Source organism: Alligator sinensis, unplaced genomic scaffold (assembly GCF_000455745.1).
Source record: "Alligator sinensis unplaced genomic scaffold, ASM45574v1 scaffold506_1, whole genome shotgun sequence".
NCBI lineage: Eukaryota > Metazoa > Chordata > Crocodylia > Alligatoridae > Alligator > Alligator sinensis.
Window position 1 is genome coordinate 95,210 of NW_005842215.1, and position 23,600 is coordinate 118,809.

Sequence of the window (23,600 nt, forward strand, 5' to 3'; positions counted from 1 at the left end):
GAACTGTGTTGAACTATTTGTGTCTCCAGTAAATAGAAAACTAGGAATTTCTGATGCACTCCCATCTGAAGAGGTGTTGCGTTCACTTAATATCAATGTTTTGCATCAGAGTTTATCCCAGTTTGGAATTACAGAAGTCTCTCCTGAGGTAGGTGATCACTTGTCTATCATATTAGTGTGTATTATAACTTAGGCAAAAGTATTATAATCATTAAATTCTGTGTTAACTCATTGGCTAAAGCATTGAAACTGAAGAGAATGTCTAGCTTAAAAATATTACTGTTACAAGACAATAATAAAATAATGCTGTTAGATGCTTTAAGAATGCTTGAATTGACTAAAAATAATCCTTTAGAAACTTTGGTTTTGCATATAGGAGTTGACTTGCTTGGAGACTTCTTTTGAGAAAAAAAATAAAACATCTCATAATTCCCCAGTTCAGGTTGGTTTATCAATCTGCTTTGTCCATATAGGTTTTAATTGTATCTTATATGGAAGACTTTGTTTTTATCTATGTCTCACTGGCTGCATCTACACAAGACACTGACTGCATAGTTGTTACTGCACAGTGATTTAGTACTTACATAGCCAAGTACTAAATGACTGCACAGTAACCAGCATTACTGCGCAGTAGCGTCTCGGCATGGTTACCTACTGACACTTACTGCGCTGTAGTAATGTGCCCAACAACGTGACTGTGCAGTAGTAATGAGCTACGGTGCAGTAGTAATGAGCTGCTGTGCAGTAAGTATCTTGTGTAGATGCGGCCACTCTGTCTTCTGGAAGAGTTTTTTAACTAACTGAATAAGAGATGGTTGCTATTGTTATTATTGCTCTTACAACTTTTATTTTTGTAAAGTAACATATTTTAAAGAAGTAACATCACTATCACCTCCACATTGCTCAAGACATTGCTGTTCAGTCATACATTCAACTTTGACCTTATCTGCTGAGCTGTGTATACTATGAGGAATACCGATTTAAAAATAAAGGAAGGAAATTGGTGAGTTCACATGTGTCAGGCATCAGACTCCTATTCTGGATTTTGTTTGGTGTCTCAGAGGCCCATACAGCCAGTCAGATCTCTATGGGAGTTCCGATCCTGGAGTCACCTGAAAAAAATCATAAACAAACATTATTTTTCCCATGACAATTTCCATTTTGGCAAGAATATGAATTTTTAAAAAAATAAGACATTTTTATTGAAAAAAACAAAAACTTGAAAAACCTAAATTTAACAGTTCTACTCCCTTCCTAAGCAAAGCATTATAGTTCTCAAATCCAAGTCTGTGTAGATGCCATAGCTAGTTACATAATGGCTACTGCTTATAATATCTTTAAAGTTGTTGTGCAGACATTTTTTCTGGCTGATTTAAAAAATTCTACTTCAGTGTAAAATGCTTCAAGACAGATTCAGTCTGAAAATGTAACACCAAGAACAAATTCTCATAAGTACACTTATATGCATTTCCTATAGGAAGTTACCTGTGCAGAAATGGGAGAGTTCACCCATTTTTGGCAGCTCTAATACTGGGTTAGAGGATCATAAAATGAAGCTAAGCAGTTCTGTGCAAATGTCAGATCTGTTCACTACAGGTCCCATCAACCATCAGGGCTACATCCTTAAAATACTTTCTTTAAATTAGAATTTTCCTTTGTTGAAGCATATAAGTTTTACAGTTGTGATAAATATAATTATCTGCTCCAAATAGTGCAGTTACAAATAACACTCCAAATAGATATGGGAAGAGAATGTATATGAATAATGGATGAATGGAGAAATTATTTCAAGCTTTCAGAGACTGTCTGAAAAATAAAGTGCTGAACTTCAAATCTCATTTATGTTATACAAAAAAAAAGTACATTTCAATACTTTGGAACTGCTAACTATTTGCATTTGCTCTCTGTCAGTCAGATAAATGTAGCCAAACAGAGGAAACAATTTCAAACAAGATAGGTCCTTGAAGAGTGTATAAAACCATGGAGACTGTACTCCATTTTAAAGCTGTTGCAAAACAAGAACCTTATTTTAATATTATGTCTTTTATTCTTGCTTTTAATTACAAAATTGAGACCCAGATTCTGCAAAGACTTATGCACATGCTAGTTACACATGTAACTAGTCCCATTGACTTCAGTGGAACTATTCATATATGTAAGCTTTTGTCAAAATTGGAGCTGAGAAGACAACTATGTGTAATCTTACTTGGCTGGTTATTAACTCTTCCCTAAATCTGCCCAAAGAATAAAACCAAACCCTACAAAGCAAAAGCAAAACAAACTCAAAAGATAAACTAGGGAAACTCCTCATAGCACAGTGGACAAAGACCCTTGCAGCCCTTTGAATAAATATACTCCTACATTCTTTGATTACATTAATTCCTGAACTGATGCTAAATCTATCCTTTCATATGCTACAATGTCTGAGCCCTTCGAAGTCTCTAATGCATTTGTCTTAACAATATCCCTGTAAGGTAAGGATGTATTTTCCTCATTTTACATCTGGAAAACTGAGGCCTAAGATCACACAGTAAGTCTGTGGCTGAGCATGAAACTGGGTCCTTGACATGTAGGGGCCAGAGAGGTACCTTTAACCGTGGGCCAGTAAGCGATACATCTTAAGCCGTATACTCAAGGTAAACTGATGTGGGTATGTCTCTATTGACTTCAGTTGAACTGTGCCAATTAGCTGAGGATGAATTGCCCTATAATCAATTTAGGGAGATCGGTATATTTCCAATTAAATCAACTCTGTCTAGACTATCATACGTTAGTCTCTGAGAAATACCTCCTGAGTAAGAACTGATATCCATCCTACCTTTGCTGTAGGAGTGCTGACTTCCTAGTGACTTAAAATGGTGACCTATACATGCATTTATTTTTCTGTAACATAGAATCAGCCTGTGGACCTTTCTGTGACAAGATGCTGTTGAGTTTAAGAGTTTGGATGATTATAGTAAAGGATTTGATATAACTGAATAATGAAACTGTTCAGTTACGCTTTCATGTTTCATGGCAATAAGCCAAACGGTAACTGATAGGAAGTGTGGAAGTAAGTAGAAATTTCTCCATGGGCGGCTTACACAGGCCTGTACAGAAGTTATGCTTATCACAGGTTAAGTGTGCAGAAAGCTCTCTAAAGCCATAACTGAACAGACATTCACAACACAGAGTGCTTTAAAAATGATGGCTCCTGCTTTAAATTAACCCTGGATGGGTGTGGTATCAGACTAAAGCACTTTAGGTTATTTATTGCAATTTAGCAATTTATTGCGCTTTAGCAATTTATTGAATGTCTGTACCAGGTCCCATCCCGAGTCAAGATAGGTCACATTCCACCAGCATCCCAGGGACCCCTCGCTGGGCAACTTGCAAGCCTCAGCCAGTGCTCATTTGCTCTGGGCAAGCACTAGCCCATCCCTTCTCCCAGGCTGTCACAGAGGGGAGACAGACAGAAAAGACTCTGTCTCCTCCCTGCAGTAAGGTGGGGGAACAAAGCCTCTCTGCTGCATGGATCCCTACCCCCAAGCTGGCAGGCACAGGTCTCCATGTGGCAGAGAGGCTTCATTTCCCCTTTCCCCCCTGCCACAGTTCCCAGCATGGCAAAAAGCAGTGCAGCTCCGAGCTGTAGCTACTGACTGCAGCTGGGGGAATGAAGCCTCTCTGCCACGTGGATTTCCATCCCTCTCCCCAACATATGGGCATGTGTCTTGGTGGGGACTGGGCTGGGTCCACATGGGAGAGAGTCTCCACTCCCGCAGCCGCAGCTAGGAGCTACAGCTTGGGGCTGCACCACTTTTCGCAGAACTGGGAACTGTTGGGGGAGGGATGGGAAATGGAGCTTCTCTGTCACACGGATCCCCCCAAGCTTGTGGCCATGGGTCTTGGTGTAACCAGACCAGGTCCTCTCCAGCCCCCTCTACAGCCACAGTTCCGAGCAGTGCAGCCCCGAGCTGCAGCTCCTAGCTGCAGCTGAAGGAATGGAGTCTCTCTGCTGCACAGACCCAGCGCGAGCCTCACCAAGATAATCCATGCCCGCAAGCTTTGTGGCGGGGTGGAATCCACATGGCAGAGAAGCTCTATTCCCCCAGCTGCAGCAAGGAGCTACAGCTTGGAGCTGCACTGCTTTTTGGTATACTGGGCACTGTTGTAGGGGGTAGAGAACAGAGCCTCTCTGCTGGCCCCCACCAAGACCTGAGTCCACAAGCTGTGGGGAGCTCCTTTCCCACTCCCCCAGCGGCTGGCACTGACAGCAGCTATCTGGCAAAGGGACAGGGCTGGGGAGAGGAGCCACACTGGCCAATCCAGGGTAGGTGGCTTCTTGGCTGGGTTTGGCTGGGCTTGGCATTCTCCTGCAGCCTCCTAGGAGGTGTGTAGGAGTGCCCGTAGCCTGCTGGCCTCAGCCACTGCCGCTACAGGCAGGCTTCGAGTCCCCCCACCAATGTGTGTTCTGTTCAGTCCCAACCTAATGTAAAGCGCTTTAAATAAAGCACTATTCATAGAGTGCTTTTCCCTCGGGCTTTTTGAGCATCTGCACTTAGCCCAAATGTCTATTACAAGGATTCTTGTGATTGCCTTTGAAGCATGTGGTACTGACTGCCGTGAGAGACAAGGTTAGATGGACTAATCATAAACTTTAAAGCATATACAAACCATAAGTCAGTGCAAGGACAAGTGATCGTAACCCATAGTTTGAATGCATATTATCATCTTGGAAAGACACTGCTAATCAAGAACAAAACCCAGAGCCACTTGGTGCTCATCAGATCAGGCATGGCACACATAGTATTCCATCTGGACAAGGTAAAAAGCAGGAGTTACACCCCTACAGAAATCTGATTGCTGCTCATATAGCCAAATAAAAATTTACCTCTCCTGAAAACCTGTCTCCATTAAAAAAAAAGATACATAAAAATTGCATCTGTTTCACAAAAATGGAGTTGTATATAAGGAAAGAACTAATGTGGAACTTGAAGGATGCCTTAAAAATTATCATACCCAGCAATTTTGTCATCATGGGCATGTTATTAACCAAATCAGCTATCTTGGATTAAAATAGAAGTGGTAACTCAGGTTTTAACGTGGGTTACCCACTTGAGTTCGACTCCGGGCTACCCTATTGACTTTACCTTGAATTGTTAACCCAACTTACCTTGTTTTCATTGCTATTGTGTAAGCTAAGTCTGCAACATCCCTTCGTCCTTTGGTACAGGTCAGTGCCTCCCTTCTCCCATTCGCCTCTGTTACCAAGGATTGATTGTTCATTTTCCTTGTTACTGAGAATGGTTTGCTAGATTTGCCTGTGTCCTGCTTCCCAACATATCTTAATGAAGGAAAGGTTTATAAAAAAGCTAAATATTTTTCTATGCACACTCCTTGCTCCAGTTCAGCTGAACCTGAGAAGACCCCCTATGCACAGGACACATCTACACCAGATGATAACTGCACGTAGCCCATGACCACTCCACAGTCAGCATCACAAAAAAAGCTGTTTCTCAGTGCAAATGTGCAGTAACTCTGGTTACTGTGCAGTTTATCTAAGTACTAAATAACTACACAGTAACGATTGCACAGTCAGTGTCTTATGTAGGCACAGCCACACCCTCTTAAATCAGTTTAGTAATAGCTTATATTGATTTAAATTATGTTCTTTTTTCACTGTCTTAATTGATATAAGTGAGACTTACAAGTGTCCACCAGGAAATAGCATGGTTTTGAACTAAACTGGTTGTTTGTCAGCAAGAAAATCAAAGGTAAATAAGGTTAAAGTATATCTGTCTAAGGCCTGAGCAGCTGCCTAGTTAGCTAAAGAAATGTGTAATGGTTCCCGTTAGTTTAATTTAATCATCCACTCCCAGCCTCGAGCTTCAGTGTCTGTAAGAGTCGAGAGGGTGTTTTTCCTTAGCATCTCTGCTTTTCTGATCCTTGGTATCAGGCAAGAGGACATACCCAGCTTATCTCTTGAGCCTTAACAATTAAACCATTTTAAAATTAACTTAGTAGTTTAGATCCCTGTCTTATCAGTTCTTATGGACTTCAGAAGTAAAAGTTCTGAGTTGTTTCAGAAATAATTTTTTATCATGCAAATGAGGTGACTCATCTACGATAACCAGTAGGCCTGTGTGAACGGGGAAGTATTTGATTTGGATTTGGAGATTTGGATCGGCTGGGGAGAGGCAAGCACAGACAGGCAGCTGAAGGTTTTCCCATGGCTCCTCTGGCTGTGCCTGCCTCTCTCTGGGTGGGGGGAGCTGCAAGAGAAGCCCCCATGGCTGCCCCACCCAAATGGCTGCCCTACCCAGCCCCAGCCCCTGCCCGGGCACAGACTCCAGGCACTTAAAAAAAAAAAAAAAAGAAAAAAAAAGCCCCACACACCATCTGCAGCAACGGTGATTGGGGCCTCTGGGTGCTCATGGCAGAGCCCCCTGTGCAGTGCAGGGCAGTGGGGGTCAGTGGGGCTCACCCCCCCACTTCACACCTGCCCCATGGCATGGGTGCAGTTCAGTAGGGCACCATGTGCTGTCTGGGAGCTGGGGCTACTGGGACTGAGCAGTGCCAGGCTCTGGCTGACACATGGAGCCGCCCCAAGTCCCGGACAGCGCATGGTGCCCTGCCAAGCCATGCTGCACCCATGTCAGGGGGCAGCTGCTGTGTGGGTGCCAGGCGGGGAGGTCATCCCCGCTGCCCCTCACTGCCCTGCTCTGTGTGGGGTGGCTCTGCCATGAGCCCTCAGAGGCCTCAGTCTCAGCTCCTGCAACCAGTGAGTGTGGGCCTTTTTTTTTTTAATTGCTGGGATGCTGGGGCTGGACAGGGCAACCATCAGGGGTGTGGCTGGGCAGGGGGGAGAGCAGGGAGCAGGGAGCAGGGGCTGTGCAGGGTGCTCTGCCACATGGCCCCAGAGCCCCCACAGCTGCTGCTACTGCTGGTGAGTGCATTTTGGGGGGTTTGGGGATTTTTTCTAATTCCCAGATTGCTGGGGCTGGGCAGGGGGGCCATTGGGGGTGGGGCCAGGCGGCAGGGGGCAATGGGGGAGAGGAGCTGTGCCAGAGGGCTGTGCCAGGTGGCCCCACAGCCGCTGCTGCAGCCAATGAGTGCAGGGCTTTTTAAAAAAAAGAGCCGGGAGGCTGGGGCTGGGTAGGGGATAGGGCCAGGCAGGGGATAGGGCCATGGGCTTCTCCCATGGTTCCCCCTTCCCGGGGAGAGGCAGGCACAGCCAAAGGAGCCGCGGGAGAACCTGCAGCCACCCAGCTGTGCCTGCCTCTCCTCAGCTGATCCAAATCTCTCTGAATCTTTTCCAAATCAATTCAGAGGCTTCATAATAACCAGAATTATAATTGCAGAAGAGTTTAAATAAGGGGTCTACTGTCCTTAATACCATACAGCAAGATAAAGTGTGTAGATTTCTTTGGTTAGGGTAAGGAAGTGTTCTGGTGTTCCAAAATGGCATTGCACTCAGTGTTATAGTTACAGCTGTATGAGTGTCTTTTTATAGACAATTTCTAGTATTTGGAAATGTTTGGATCTGATTTTGTAAGGGAAAATTAATGAAAAATCTGTCATGGACAATAAAGATAGTAGATTCAGCAACAAATGTCAAGTTCTATCAGAAAAAAAATCTCCCTTTTGTCACTGTTTTATTAAAAAATAAAACAATTAAAAGAATTGAAAAAATAAAACAGCACTCAGCTCATATCTAGAGAATCATAGCAGCAGTTCACTAACCCTCTAGGGCAGCTCAGCTGATTTTCTGTGTATGCCTTTCATCCAGTTTTCCACTCGGGATGCCTGAAACACAGGAAGGTCATTGGTTAACCTAAAGAGGGTCAAAAAGTTAGCTCCTGGGCCAGTGCTGCAGCTGTTCTGTTTGTGGAATTCCCATGGATTTCAATGGGAGCACTGAAAGCAGAGCAGCTGCAATTTTGGGCACTAAGCCAGCATTAGGACCCAGGTCCTGTGCTGTAAATACTTATTAAAATAACTTCCTTACTATGCTGAGGTAGCAAAATTGCACAGACTACTACAAGGCAATGATGAAAGATGTGGGAATATTGTTTCAAATATGTTTAGGAACAATTTCCGCAATTTACCATTGAAAACTGTTCACATTTCTGAGCATTTCCCTAAACAAAGGACAATTCCTTTGCAGCCTGAGGACACGTATACTGTTTATAAGGCCAAAATGTGATACCTTATGTGATACTGGTGAGAAATCACCTGCACAAGTACTCTCACTGAATTTAGTGGGACAAATTGTTTACCACTGTGTATAGTAAGTTTCTAGTTGGGTCCAGTGCTGTGGAAGACATGTATGTCAACAAGAGAATGCTTCTGTTGGAGAGGTTTTCCTTTTTAATACTACTTCTATGTTCTCTTCTTGATATAAGTCAGTAGATGGTAATTTTTTTAAAGCACCTTTAAATTGACCACCCTAACGCATAGGTTTTTATTTTGTGAAACTGCAATTCATGGATTGCACAGACTAGAAGCAGGAGGAAGCACATCTGTGTTAAAATGAGGGACAGTCAAAGTGAGCTTTTCTGGCAAATGCAGTACAGCAGCTCTTTTTGAACTTTGTATGTCCAGAAGTCCATCACTGCAAAGTGCATGCAAACACCTCCACTTGAATTCTTTGTGGTCAAAGATTTTTTTGGTGGGGGAGGGTTTTAGGGCTAAAGAGATTAGTAAATGTGTATAGCAGTTGCTTAATCAGGCAAGCTTCTCAGGGCATGGCAAATTCTGAGCATGAGTTACCCCCATTTCTGCTAGATATTCTACTAGCAACATGTTTCCAAATCATGTGAAGACACTGAGGTAGAACAAAGGGCCTCTGAGTTTGAAGGCTGTCTATCTGTTGCCAATATGAGACGGCTGAATCCTTCTGGTCTACCTCATGACCTTTTTATGTAAATCTCCTCATCGTAGACTGTGTCTTCATTGGAAGAAAAGAGAGTAACAAGATAAAAATAGCTGCCTTGAGCTAAAACTCTTAATGAAGACAAGGCAGTGCTACTGTTTTTACAGAAGTAAGTCAGTTGAGTTAATGCCTAAACAGATTTTCTGTGCAAGGAGAGCATTCAGAGTTAGGAAATAAGTATCAAAGACCTGATGAAAATACCTTGTGCTTACTCAATTTCACAGTTGTATTTCAGAAAGACTATAATAAAAAAGGAAGCAAATAGATTGGGAATTTAGCTCTTCATACTACTATATACAATTTAAGTTCTTTCAACTCTGTTGTTATTTAGGCTTTTCCCTTTGAAAAATATGTAAAGATTTGCATTATAGAAAGAATATGCAAAATATTTTGAGGGGCATTTTAGCTGAATAGAGGATACTTGGGTCCAAGTTTCAGTTAGCTTTTTTTCTATTTGAAAATGTAGCGGCAATCTTATAGTTCACAGACTACCAATTTTTTTTTATTTTAGGAAAGCCAAAATAAATATTATTTAGCTTCTTTAAATGTTATATTCCCAAAAAGCTCTGCAGTTTTCAACATACACAGCTGCTTTAAAAGTATAATATCACTGGTAGTCTCTAGGGTTAGGAGATTGCTTTAAACATAATCAGAATTTAATATAATGTTTTTTTCAGGTTATAGTATCAGGGTTTCTCAGTTATTAATGCATCATGAGATTCAGTTTGCACCTGTTTTCACTTCTGTGTAAGGTGTAAATAGTACGTAGGCTTGTGTGTGGGTGTTGTGGGAGGAGACACATAACAGAATGAAAAAGAAAGCTTGAGCAATTTCCTCAGCAAAGGTAAGAGCCCTGCCCTCTTACCTGATGAGCTAGGTAGTTTCCAAGAAAGAATACGAATCTTGTTTGCTTAGCTTAAGATCAACCCATTATGTGAGTGGGAAAATTACTTTAGCACTTGCTAAGGAGATCTTAAACCATCTTTCGGTGCGTTAGGATTATTGTGGCAAACAAGTTCAGCCAGTTGCTTAACTTAACTAGATGTTGAACTGGCAGCAGTCAAAGGAAGTGCCCTACACTATAGAATACTAACTGTAACAAAACTAAAAGCATGATTAATGCTGGACCAGAACTCTTTAATCTGCATATGCTATGGTATAACATCACCCTTTATTTTTCTTATCCTTTTTTTTTTAATAAAGAAAAATGTTTTGCAAGGACAACATGAAGCGGATAAAATCTGGAGCAAAGAAGGATTTTATGCAGTTGTCATATTTCTCAGCATCTTTGTCATTTTAGTAACATGTCTAATGGTAAGTTTATTGTTTTTCCTTGTTTTTTATTTATATATTGCTTACATCATTCTCACGGGTAGAGTCTTGCAGCCTTTATGTATCCCAAAAGCATTTTCATAAATTAGTCATAAGCTTGGCCACTAAATAACAGTCAGGAACTCTGATAGTGCTGTGAGGCCACAGACAGATGAGTAACAGATACATGAATCTTATTATGTTTAGAATGTTTCATTTCTGACATAAAATATTACTATAGGTAAGATAAAGAAATAATGGGCACTTAACTGTGCATAACAACTTTATTGTAACTTAATTGAGAGCTTCCAGTAACATGGTAAACCATTAGAGTGAAGCTTGAAAAATTAGTTTACTAAGCTTGCAGTCAAAGTAAATACAGACTTCTAGCACATTTTATTTCTTATTTTACAAGGTAATAAAGCAACAATACATTGACACAAAATGTTTTATGCATAGTAATAGTATATTTTAATAATTATATTATATTAATATATTAATGTGAAATTAAAATATTAAATATTGCTCCTCAATGATTCAAGTAGAGGTAAGTCTGTCAGTTATTTAACCGGTCTTTTGACATTTAATTTTACATGTCACATAGTACTGTATGCATTGGTGGATAGTAGATGTCTAGTGTCAGTGCTTGCTACTTCATTCAAAGAAATGAAACTCAACACCTTTACACAGCTACTGCCTGCAAATTGACACTGAATGTCCTAAGGGACACTGTCAAATCTTTTTTTCAGTTCATGTTTTAAAGACTATCTGTTAAGTCTCTGAAGCTGACTCCTTCTTCCCCTACCATCTGATATCACTTTGGGCATGACCAAGACTTCTATCTCTGTCTGTCCCTCTTTCAAGTTCCCTACATTTAATCTGGGTGATATTTAAGGAAGGGATTCTTCCAGTTGTGTCTTCCTCAAGGTGCCAGTTGCATTCATGCTATCACAGACATGGAGCTTCCTTCTGAATACATCACCCAAATATTTCCATCTTCTTTAATATCTGGTAGTTTCTAAGGCATTTGTTTCCAAAGGCATTTTGGTGAATGTCCAAAGCTTTAATTTATTTCCAGCTTTCACACCTGTTTTTTAAGATAAATAGAAATGACATTTGAGTTGAAGATTTGTAATATGGCTTTTAAATTGCAGGTTTGGGGCAATCAGTTCTTGTTTAGTTTTGTAGAACCTCTCTGAGGTTTGAGAAGTCATATATATTTTCCAAATTACAAACACTGATTCTCCCATTCAACCCTCTCCCATTATCTCATGCAAAAGACATGGCATTATCAAAGATGGCAGTATAAGTCTGGAAACAGACTTTTGTGGGAGCAGAATGCACAGCATCTTAGCTGTCATTTCTACAGGCCTCCTCTTTTTACAAGTTCCAAGCGTGTTTTTTGAGTAAACATTAATTTAACCTGTATAAAATGAATACTTTCATAAATTCAGTAGGTTACAGAGACCCACTTTGTATCTTTACATCTTGCATAAAGAGTGATCATCATGCTTTAAATTGTTGTGGGCAGTATCAGATTTATGGAGCAGGAGAATTTAATTTAAAATCCAAAGCTCACAATACCCATCTGATAATAAAATGTTACAGCTGGTCATCAGTGATGACCTAACAGTCTACTTAGGGCATAAAAATGAGGTCATGTTGGGAGTTATGCTCTTGTACATATATATTTCTAGATGCCTATTCTTAGAAAGTGTCAAACGTGCTATTGTACTAAGATTAGTTTGTAGTCCTAATTTTGGATCTAGATTACTTGGAAGCATCTTTTAAAATAAGAAGTGGAAACTAATTAGCATAGTACCAAACAATAGTTGGTGGAAAGCATTTGAACTTTCTATGTTAATACTTTGTTCTATGGAATTCTTATGGAAGCTACACAACAAGACAGGCTTTTCTTTTCATTAGTTTTTACAAATCATAATACTTAACTGCATAATATTACACTGATAGAATATTTCACATTTATAGTCTTTTACATTTTTAATATTTAATGTTACTGGAATATGATGATGAGCAGTCCTTCCTTTTTCATATCTTTGGGACTAGATGTTTAGCAGAATTTGCAGATTGGAATCTGACAGGCCACACTGTGGGTGCTTCTGCTATGACCACAAACTTGCAACCTATGTGCTGCTAACCATGCACCTTAGCACCCACGCCTCCCCAGCCCTCAGTGAACAGTAATAAGAACGTAAACATTGACCTACATGGCATAAAATGTATTATGTACTGAATTGCAGTATACTGCAATCAGCTACATAGGCTAAATTCATATCTGTACATTTTAACTCCTAGAGTACCTTATGTATCTGAATATTTATATCTCTCAGCTCTTACGTCCGAGGAGAGATTTATTGTTAGTAGAAGCGAAAGGGCACTTCCATTGTTGTCCCCATCAGTGGTTCTTGCCATAGATTAATTTCTGCTAGCAGCTTCCATACATCATTGTAATTAGTTAAGCAACTGACTAATTAAGTGTAACTATTTTAAAATATTATTCCAGAGAAAAGATTTCTATGGGCTTTTTTATTATTATTTTGGACAGAAAGTGAAATAGCAAGGCATTAATTTTGAAAATATTTTTTTACAACCCCCTCTCCCAAAAACCATTTCTCCATGTCAAAAAATGGTGAAATGCCTGTTTTGGGGCTGAATCTAGTTATAATTAAATTGGAACTTGCCACCTGATATGTTTATAATATACTTATTTTAAACCACGCGGTATATATTTTTTGTCATTTGAATGATGCCAGCACTTTAAACAGAGAACCGTGGATAACAAAATTTCAGTTTACCACTATAAACTTTCATATGCCTGCCCTATTGGATTTAAAGTATGTGAAACTTTCAGGCTTTTCATAATTTTTATGAATACTTAATGGTAGGAATCTGCACAAATAATGAATAATTTGGCCTCACAAATCCAGGAATAAGTGTTGTTTCTAGGAATCCTATTACAGGTATTTCCAAGTAATTAAAGTTTTTTGGGGGACAGTTGATTTTTACTAACATAAATATAATCAAAATAATATTTTAATGCATAATGAGGATGCCCACATAATAAGTTGAAATGAAATAGCAAAAGGGAGGGAGTTAAAACCAATGTAGTTATTTCACTCCAGGTTTACAAGTAGGCCAACATTCTGTGAAAATAGCATAGGCCTTATAATTCCACACCTTTGTTACCAAATTTGCCCATTACTTTGGGGTGTGCTCATTTATTAGGGATAGTTTCTAGGGTCTTGGTGATTCTGTCAATGTGCTGCTTGTGTTACTATACGGAGCTGTATTTCTCCCTTCTGCAAGCCCTCAGCCCCAATGGTGCTATCTTGCAGGACTCAGTCTCAATGGGACTGGGTTTCTCCAGTCACCAAATCAGTCATACACACAAACACACACAAATTAACGTGACACGCCTGACCTGACCGGGCTGATCAGCATGGACAGGCTGACACCCTCATATGCCAAGAATCAGTTCATAAGAGCAACAATAAAATGCAGTCAGACACAAGCACACAGGTAAATAGAATCCCTCTGAATCTGGCTGGGTGTCCAGCTGACACCCTCATGGGCCAGCATTCAGTTCATAAGGGCACATCTGAGTCAAACTGGGTCAATCAGCCTGTACAAGCTGATCCCCTTATGTGTTTCAAACTCAGCACGTCCCAATCTTTGGCCTCTTGATGAGCAGACCCCACAATATTTTTGGGCTTCACAGGGATCTTTAGCTTAGGTAAAAGAAGCGTTGCTGCAGAGCACGGGAGGAAAGAGAAGCAGAGAAGGAAAAATGTACCCAGTTACTACCAGTTTGACTATCAAAGTTATTTATTGCTAAGCATATGAAATATATAATGGTACTAGTAGTAATAGACATGCAAAAGAAAAACAAACACAAACAATGACAACACTACCCTGGTTTCACTAAGTATTTGGGGAAACTTAGCTCAAGCTTAACTGATACAGTTCAGGTTCAGAAGTTTATGCCTAGAAAGAAAAGAGAGAGAGAGAGCGCTGGGATCTCACCAGTCCAAGGTACTCAGGCTGCAGAGCTGCCTTAATTGTGTAAATCATTGTCTTTTCTATTGACAAGGGGTTATCTGGTTTGGAACATCTCAAGAAACTGATTGATAATCAGGAAACACTTAAGATTAGGGAGTAACCAAATACTTGGGAGCCAGCTTGAGATTCCTATGGATGGCAGATATACTGATGGGATATCTCATGGTTTCTTCAGAAACAATAGATAGCTTGCAGCATCAGGATTTTGGATTTTTACTTGTTGTGAACAAGCCTCAGCTTAGCATGACTTTTCCAGATTTTACTATAGTCTTTTAACAGACTTAAAGCAATTATTGGGGTGCTCATAACCTTTTGTGGAGAGGACTCCCACCAGTCGTCTCGGGAAAGGTATGACAACACCTGTGATTAGGGTTCCAACGGGCTGGACGTTGTGATGAACCCTTAACCATTGTTCAAATGTTGCCCATACCCCCTCTGACTCGGTCTCTTGCCTCAGCATTCCCTAACCCGGCAACCGAGTTTTAGTCAATCAAGTTTAAATAGGCCTCCCATAGTGGGACCGGGGAATGTACAGCCCGAGATACCTATTAAACTTAGAGGTGTGTGTGTATGTGGGGGGGGAAAAGTCCTTAGTAAATCCACATTAGAACTGGTCTGATAAATGCTGAGCTGGGTGTGTGTGAACATGGGTTGATTAACATTTGGAGCACAGATTCCCCATCATGCGTCTTTGTTTTTGTGCATACCATTTATCCTAGTGTTCTGAAATGCCTATCAAGCATAATTTTTTTCCTAGTTCTTGTGTCCTTCAATGTGGTCCACATATGCCCAAACTGTGGCATGAACTGTGTCAAGCAATTATGTTTAAATTCACCTTTAACTAAAATAATTACTTGCATATATTTTTAGCCACTAGTGCTAGGGCCATATAATTTCTAAACATTTTAAAGTTTGTATGTCTTTTAAATATACTTTTTGACATGCCCTACTCAGTCCACACTATCTGAGCAAACACTATTAGTTGAAATGTGAAAGAAAGCCAAACATGGTTCTTTAATTTAGTCCATTTCTAATTATGGATAAGAAGTAATTTAGTGGGAAGAGTTTTAGAATAATATTTCAAATACACTTCCTATATAAACATTGGGTTTTGTTTCATAATTAAGGCTCTGTTCCTACCAAATAAGAAGGAAATCCTGCTTGTGCCATTTGGTTCCTTACTTAGCTCAAAATGTACTCTTGCCATGTACTAAACAGTCCAGTTTAATGAATGTATTGCTGGTGATTTTGTCAGTTCCCTGGTATACTGAATGTTACAATGAAAAATGAAAGTACAAGATATATCTATTCACATAAATAGGGTCAGGTAGTGACAGCGCCTTACATGAGTTCATGCTAGGTGACAGCACTCAAGGGCTGATGTAGCAGAATAAAAGTTTGTGAACTTTTGGAAGACAGAAGCACAGCAACACAGCAAGTTGCTCTTGTAATGTGAGTGTAATGTGTTTAACAGCCAGAGGAACCGGGGGCAGTCTGCAGAGCTGGGCTGACTGTCAATTTGGACTGCAACTCCCAAGTACCCCCAGGGACTGATGGGGAGGGGGACAAGGGAAAAAAGGAAGAGAGAGCTTGAGGCTGGAGTAAAGGGAAGAGAGAGCATCACGCACGTGGAACCTGGTGAGCCCTACACAGAGGAGTACACAGTGGAGCTGGAGATCTCACTGGCTCCGTCAGCCAGGACTGTGGAAAGAAGAAACGGGACATACTTAGGGGCAGCTGCAGGCTCCTGTTTGAGAGCTCTAGGGACTAAGGGCTTTTTGAAGGACATCTCTGGAGGTGTGGGGGCAGGAGGGGGGAAATTAAAGTGCTGACTCTATGTTACCACAGTATTGATGTTTCTTTACCTTTTCCCTGTTCTATCCCTTTGGCCCATTGGTTTGTGACCCTAACCGCTCTGATTTCTGTATAAAAAGTGGGAAATCCCCTTTGCTTCTTGTGCCAGTTTCTGGGGCTGCAAGGTTGGCACACTGAATTTTCCAGGAGTTTGTGAAATCCCTTCTCAATATTACCAAGCAGTTGGAGCTCCTCAAGTTTGAGAGAATAAAAACAAAGCTGTGCTAGAGCATGACTTTTTTGCATCTGTTGATCCAGGGCTTTCAGAACCAGATCTCCAGTTGAATCCTTTATGGCACAAGGCAAATGGCACCTTCAGGTAACATGAAATAGCCCCACCAGTGGCTTTCATCCATCTCGAGGCACAGATTTATCACAGCATGGTTGTTACAGAGACACAAAAGTGCTTCTTTCTTTATAAGTTTAATAGTTAAGGTAAAAGACCACTACAGTCATCTACTATGGTATCCAGTATGGCACAACTGCAACTCAAAAGAGTTTCTTTTCTTCCCAAAAAAGGAACATTTTAGCTGCTAATTAGACATGATGTAGTGTCTTTGGAAATGGGAGCAGCTAAATAAGCCCGCACATGCAGTTTGCAGCGCCACAAACCCATCTGCAGCACTGCAAACTGGGCACACTGCACATGCATGCATTCACTGGGCTGCTAATTTGCAGCACAGTGGGGAGTTTTGACACCAGGATTTCCTGATGTCAAAAAAAAAGAAACAGGCCAGAAAAAAGTAGGGTGGCACACATGGCAGTAGCATGCACCACCTGATACTGGAGCCTGGCTGGCCATGCTGTGACTGCCAGCCAGTTCTGTGTGCCCAGATCACTGCTGCTGGAGCCTTAGGAGGCCCCCAGGACCTGAGGTAAGGCTGCTGGGGCCAGCCCAGGTGGCCTACCCCACTTGGGGCAACTTGCCTCACACAATATCACATTTGCAGGGGCGTTTCCCAGGGACAAGTAGCAGCGGCACAAGTATGTGCCGCTGCTATTTGTCCCCAGGAAAACGCATGTTCCCGCTTGTGGGGACACACCCAATGATGCCATTGTTACCTTTATAGCTTCTTCCAAGCCAGTATACAGTGCCTTTGATATGGAATTCCACTGAGGTCACTGCAGTGGGTTCCAGAAGTAATACAACAGTGCAAAATATTGTACAACTAACCAGTATCCAAGTTTGGATGCTAATGGCTGGAATCCTGGTTTGATGACAATAAAACTGAGTTTGAAGGTGACCCTGTTAGAAATATAATATCCTGCTAACAGCCAGCCCATAGCAAATAACAAGATTTTATTTGTTTTTTGCTTTTTTTCTTCTTTTTTTTTGAGACTATTTAAAAATAGTTAGGACATTGCAATTAGAACCAACTGAGTCTGGAGATGTCAGAAGAATCAGATATTATTCTGTATTATTGTCTTTCTTGTGTTTATATTCTGTGAAACTTTTATGTAATTATTTAATTCACCAGTATTTCTTTTCTTACACTGATTTTTGTGACAATTATCTGCCCTTACATTTTATTTATCTTTTTAATAACACAGCTGAAATGATAACCACTAGAATTAAAACTAAATATTAGCTAGCAGTGAGAAATTATTAGCTACTAAATATCCTCCCACCCCCCCCACACAGCATGATGTGTGTCGTAGGAAATATTTACCCCACTGTTGGAAACAATACGTTACACAAATACATTACGCAAATCGGGGAATTCTTCTAGAAACCATTGATATTCTGTATAGAGATTGAGGGTATATTTAAGACTTTCATTACCTTGTTTACACAGTGGTTGAGATGATAAAAGAATATTTTTTCCTCTCTGTTTCTGTAGGTTCTGTACAGATTAAAGGAGAAAATTCAGTTTTCATTGAGACAAGAGAAGGAGAAAAAACAAGAGATCCACCTTTCACCACTTCGCCTACAGACATCACAGTCTAAGACAGCAAACAGTATGGTCCAACCTCAGCAGGCTCCTAAGGTTGTAAATGTCATAGTAGACCCCCAAGGCCAATGTGCACCTGAGATCAGACCTCCTCTTTCTGCCAATCCATCTCCTTTCAAAATGAAACCCGTTGGCCTTCAAGAAAGGTAGGATGGTGCCACATACACTATTTACTCTTCCATTTTGGATCATTACTAATATGTATCTTCTTCCTTCAAAGAAGCAAAAGCCTTTAGCTCCCAAATGTTTTAGCATTAGTAGATTCCGTCCTCTAGAAGCAGAGGTAGTTTTCCCTTTATTATACAATGAACTTGAGGGTAAGGACTTGAATCTAGATTTTCCATTGAAATATTTAAATTGGTCTTCTCCTTTATTTTTTCTCTTTCAATCTTTTCCATGGTTTTGCCTCATCTAGTACTGAGGATTCTTGACCAGACATTTCCTTCCCAAGATAAAATAAATACAGTGTATTTATTTTATTGCATTAAGTGAAATCAAAGAACAAGAAAAGCAGTGCACCTGCCTGGCATGACTAAGATCCATGTGGCTGTAAGGTAGCAAACTAAAACACCTTGGACATGTTTTATTTTACTGCGTCCCAAAGTCATTTAATGCACGATATGCCGCCAACACTGCGCCATTAGAACACACTATGCCACTGTCAGTGTACACAGTCGTCCCATTAAAGCGGTGCAGAAAGGCATTTAAGCCACTTTAAAGGCCAATTTTGTACATGTACAAAGGTCCAAAAACATCTCCTCACCATGGCAAATACTGCCCCTGCTTTCACAGACCACACTGGTCATATATAATGGAATCAATTATTCGATTACAGAGAAATGGAAACCAAATTTACTCAGGGGCAATATCCCTGAGTAAGCTCAGGTCCTACAGTGGGTAAATTGAATTGGGAAAAAGCAGGGAAAAGGAAAGAATGAGGAAGAAGCTAGTGGACTGACTACTGCAAGGTAGTCAGTCCACTAAGTAAGTTGGCCTTAATTACTTAGAAGGCCAACTGCTTCTAAGAGGAAGCAGAGAAAAAAATTTGAATGACACTGGGATTAATACCATTAACTTCTGTGCAAGCAGGGCCTTTGAGGTTACTTGTGTTCATCTCTTAAAGCTAAGTTCTCTGACTCCCTCTGCTATCTGTGCCTCTCAGACAATGCCAAGGGAACAGAGAATAGTTGCACCTCACTACCTGTGGATTCCTCAGATGTAAAAGAGTCCCTAAGTGCAGGTATACTAGGCTGCACCAATCCTTGACTGCCAGCCCTTTTTTCCAAAGGACTTTCCAAAGGGGAGTAAGTACAGCTATGCCCATTTTACAGACAGAAAACATAGGTACACAGGATTTGTATGTTTGCCATTCCACACTGTTTTGAAATTAAGAAAATTTTGAAAGTCACAGAAAACATATTTGGAAAAGACCACAAGATAATAACATAACTCAAGTTGGGTGACTGGTACAGTAGCCCCAATCATCATCTCATGGGAAGGGGGCACAAAAATAGCTGCCACTGGCATTGAGTGAAGCAGATAATGCTGCCCAGAGCCTGGAGCTGACCTGTTACACTTCTGCCAGAAGAGGTTGTTTACTCCAGCAGTTTGCAATGTTTTCAAGTGGCAGACTGAAACAACCCAGCTTGGGTTTGAGGCAAGCTAATGCTTAAGACCCAGCTGCTGCTGCTGCTGCTACTACTGCTTTTTCCCTACCACCCAGCCACAGTGCAAGCAAAACCCCCTGCCACCAAAATACCACCAAAGCCCCCTCAGCTCTGTGGACAGAGTCCAATGACTCCACAGGCCACTGGATCATAGGTTCCTGACCTCTATGTTAGTCCATTTCCCTATCTTCATACAGGCTCATTTACTGAATATTCCTGTTTGTCTAAACACTGATAAAATCTCCAGTGGTAGCAATGGAGATTTACAGCCTACCTAGGTCAGCTCTGCCAGTGTTTAAAGGAAGTCCTGGGAGCTGGAATCATAACCCAGGGCTTCTCACTCTCAGCCAGATGCCTTAAATATGAGACTCTACAGTAATTGTCCCTCAAAGATTGCCTTAAAATGCAGACTGTAATACTGGGCCAAACTTAAAAGAAAAGCAGTTGTAGAAAATGCCAGCATTTTGCCAGGCATAATCAGTATTCCCGTTGCTGTCACTAAATATATTTTATTTCTCAGCCTTTCCCAGTGATAGGGTTACAGTGCAAAGTCCATAACTCTTGCAGACAGAAGAAATAAGCTTGTAAATATGAAATATACACAGGCACCCAGATCCTCAAAGTAGTTAGGCACTTAACTCCCATTGATTTCAACAAGTGTTTTGTTCTTGAAGACCTTTGAGGATCTGAGCCAAAATGCTTGCTTTAAAAATGCTTGCTTAAAGATAATGGCAGGTGTGCATGTTCTCCACTGGGCCAGTGGAGAGCATGTGCATCTGTCATTATATCCTCTCTGATCTAGAAACTTAGATGAGTTTTTGCCAGATGGTCGCAGCCTGCTTTCATAAAATATGAGCACTTGAATAACTAACATAGATAGCAAACAGCAGAGCAAATGAACTTATACCTGAACATCAGAGGAATGTAACAACAGACACAATTGAAATGCAAGAGGAAACCAGGTATAACATTCCCTTTCAGGATTTTTTTTTAGTTTACCAATAACTTTGATTCAGTTGGAATAATGCGATTTCAATGAGTGATTTTATCAATGACTTTGAGAAATAGAGAGAACTGAGAGAGAGAGGATTCTGAGTCCTCTGCACATAAAAGATGCTAAGGGCAAGTCTGTACTAAAATATTCAGTAATATTCCAGTGGCTGTAAAAAGCAAGGACTCTAGGAAGCAAGTAGGTGGGTGCTAGTTCACATTTTGTTCATGCCTTTCATGCCATAGTATCTCTGAGACCTTTCAAAGCTTTTCACAGACAGGAGCCATTTATCCACTTCATAGCACCCAGATAGACACTCAGAAAAATCCACAATGATGTGGGAGAGTACATTTAAACAGGAAGAGAAAGGTGTCCTAGGATCTTTAATGAGTAGGAAGGAGCTGCGTTTTTAAGACCTTATCTAAAATACGCATAGGCTGAATTTCATACAATTTACTTTTAAAGAATGAAGCTTTAAAAGATGTAAGGTTTGAGAGTCAGTTTTACCATCTCTGGAACTAGAGCTATAAAAAGGGATTACAAACTTGTTGTTTAAGGCTAGGGACGGACATTACATATAAACAGGTTTAAGTGATCAGAAACTAGTTTAAGTCTGTAACAGAACAGATGTTCAGTGCACATAAACCAGTTTGAAAATGGCTGAAACCAGTTTATGATAAATCTGGTTGAATGCAGTATCACACTTAACTGATTTGGGTCAGACTGGTTTATACAATGTCTGTCCCAGACCCCTTGCTGGTTTAAGTTAAATCAGGCTCCTCCAGCATCCTGGCATGCTCTCTGGGCTGGGCAGGACTCTCTGCTCCACAGCAGGACTGGCCCCTCCCCTCCGTTCCCTGGCTGGAGCTCGGCACAGACTTACAGGCACAGGAGGGTCTACTGGCTTCCTCATGCCCCCCTCTTGCCACTCACTGCTTAAGCAGAGATCCCTTCCTCCTCTCTGCCACAGCACAGACTGTAGCCAGCATGAGGTATGCTAGCTAATATGGAGAGGTGGCTGTGTGTGTCTCTCTCTCCAATTTCACTGGATAGGCAGACAGAACAGTGACCGCTTAGGGTTTTTGGAGCTAATCAACAGGTCAGCTGGTAAGCTGTTTAAAAAGTTTGAAGTAATGTGGAGAGAGGTTATTGTTTTGCTAATCAGGTGATAAAGACTAATATCGCCCCTTCCCTCCCTGGCTGGTTCACTCGCCTGTCAGTTTGCTGCAGACAGTATGAGGAAGCAGGGAGGGAGATTGAAAATCTCCGTATTATCAAAACTGCACCACCCCCTTTGCCTCAGAGTGCTAGCCCAGGGCTGGGGGCTGGCAACACTCCTGCCCCTTGAGCAGCCAGTGAGGAAAAGCCTGGGACCTGCAGGCTAACATCCCTAATGAGAGAGTCTTGCCCTCGCCTGGCCACACCCCCTTCAGCTCAGCTCCTGCAGAAGGGAAGGGAGGGCTGCTCTAGCATCTTCTGGTTTCTAGCCTGAGCCACTGCAGGCATGTGCCTGAATTTCCTCAGTCCAGAAAGAATGCCTGTCTGGTTTCAAACCAGTTCAGCCTAGTCAGGTTAGACTAACCTGCAAAGATTTAATCAATTCAGGCTCAGGCTTTTTGAATGTCTGTCCCTAACCTAAGTCACTAGTCCAGACAGTGCAGATGATGGTTTTCTCAGTAAAGTAGTTAAGGAAATAAAACACTTAATTTTGTACTGTAAAGGTTAACAGCTGCTTACTGAAAGGTGAAGGCAGTTGGGACAACATCCCATCCTTTGTTTTTTATTCTAAGCTGTACCTTAGCATCTCATGTCATTTTTTAGGAATTTTTTAAAATGATTACACCTATGAACAATTAGGAACACACACTCTCTGACTGGGAGTGCTGCAGGGAAAAAGCCATTCCCATAGTGCAACAGGCAGCCATAAGAATGTATCTCTGTATTTCAACTTTGATCTTTTCTAGACTATGTGCTGTATAAATGTGCCCCTCCAGTGCTGTGAGCACCCTTCACAAGCATTCAAAACAGATCTGAAATCAGAAATACAAAGTTACAATCACCCAAAGCAGATAGAAATCCTACCATTTTTCTACTTGGTTCTCTTCCAATAGTTACTGAAACAGGTGGGCTTGGCATTGTGCCTGGAAGGCTCATACATTTGGACTTTTTAGGGAAACCTTCCAAAGGAATTTCATTTGGAAGCTCATTCTTGGAAGCTGTTTGCTTCCTTATGACTGCAGCAGTGTGATGGCAGGTCCTAAATCATTTCTATGCTGTCAGCTACCTCTGCTGTAGTATAAAGGTCCAGTCCTGTAGGGAGCAGACCAGGAAAGCCAAGGCTACAACTGAACTCCAGCTAGCTTTGAGCATCAAGGACAATAAAAAGTCCTTTTTCAGATATGCGTCGGTCTTTCATCAGTCCCATGGGACGCCCATGCCCGCTACAGGGCCAGGAAGTCCGGGTGAGGGTGATCCCCTGCCCTCCATTAATGCTGACTTTCTGAAGGAACATCTTGAGAAGCTGGATACCTTCAAGTCAGCCGGCCCTGACAATCTTCACCCCAGGGTACTCAAGGAGCTGGCGAGCATCATAGCCCAGCCTCTAGCACGGATCTTTGAAAACTCTTGGCGCTCTGGTGAAGTGCCCGAAGACTAGAAGAAGGCCAATGTGGTGCCTATCTTCAAGAAAGGGAGGAAAGTGGATCCAGCTAACTATAGGCCCATCAGCCGACTTATATCCCGGGGAAGATCTTAGAAAAGTTTATTAAAGAGGCCATCCTTAATGGACTGGCCAACGCCAACATCTTAAGGGATAGCCAGCATGGGTTTGT

The 23,600-nt window shown here is 41.3% G+C and overlaps 1 protein-coding gene across 1 annotated transcript in view; it reads left to right on the plus strand.

Moving 5' to 3' along the window:
• PTPRR (protein tyrosine phosphatase, receptor type R) overlaps positions 1-23,600 on the plus strand; it is a 129,678-nt gene that overhangs the window by 4,454 nt on the left and 101,624 nt on the right. The window contains exons 2-4 of the mRNA XM_006026949.3: positions 1-148; positions 10,118-10,228; positions 18,001-18,257. The exon at positions 1-148 is cut by the window's left edge and continues 8 nt beyond it. Of these exons, the coding sequence (XP_006027011.1) occupies positions 1-148; positions 10,118-10,228; positions 18,001-18,257 (516 nt within the window). The remainder of the gene's footprint in view (positions 149-10,117; positions 10,229-18,000; positions 18,258-23,600) is intronic.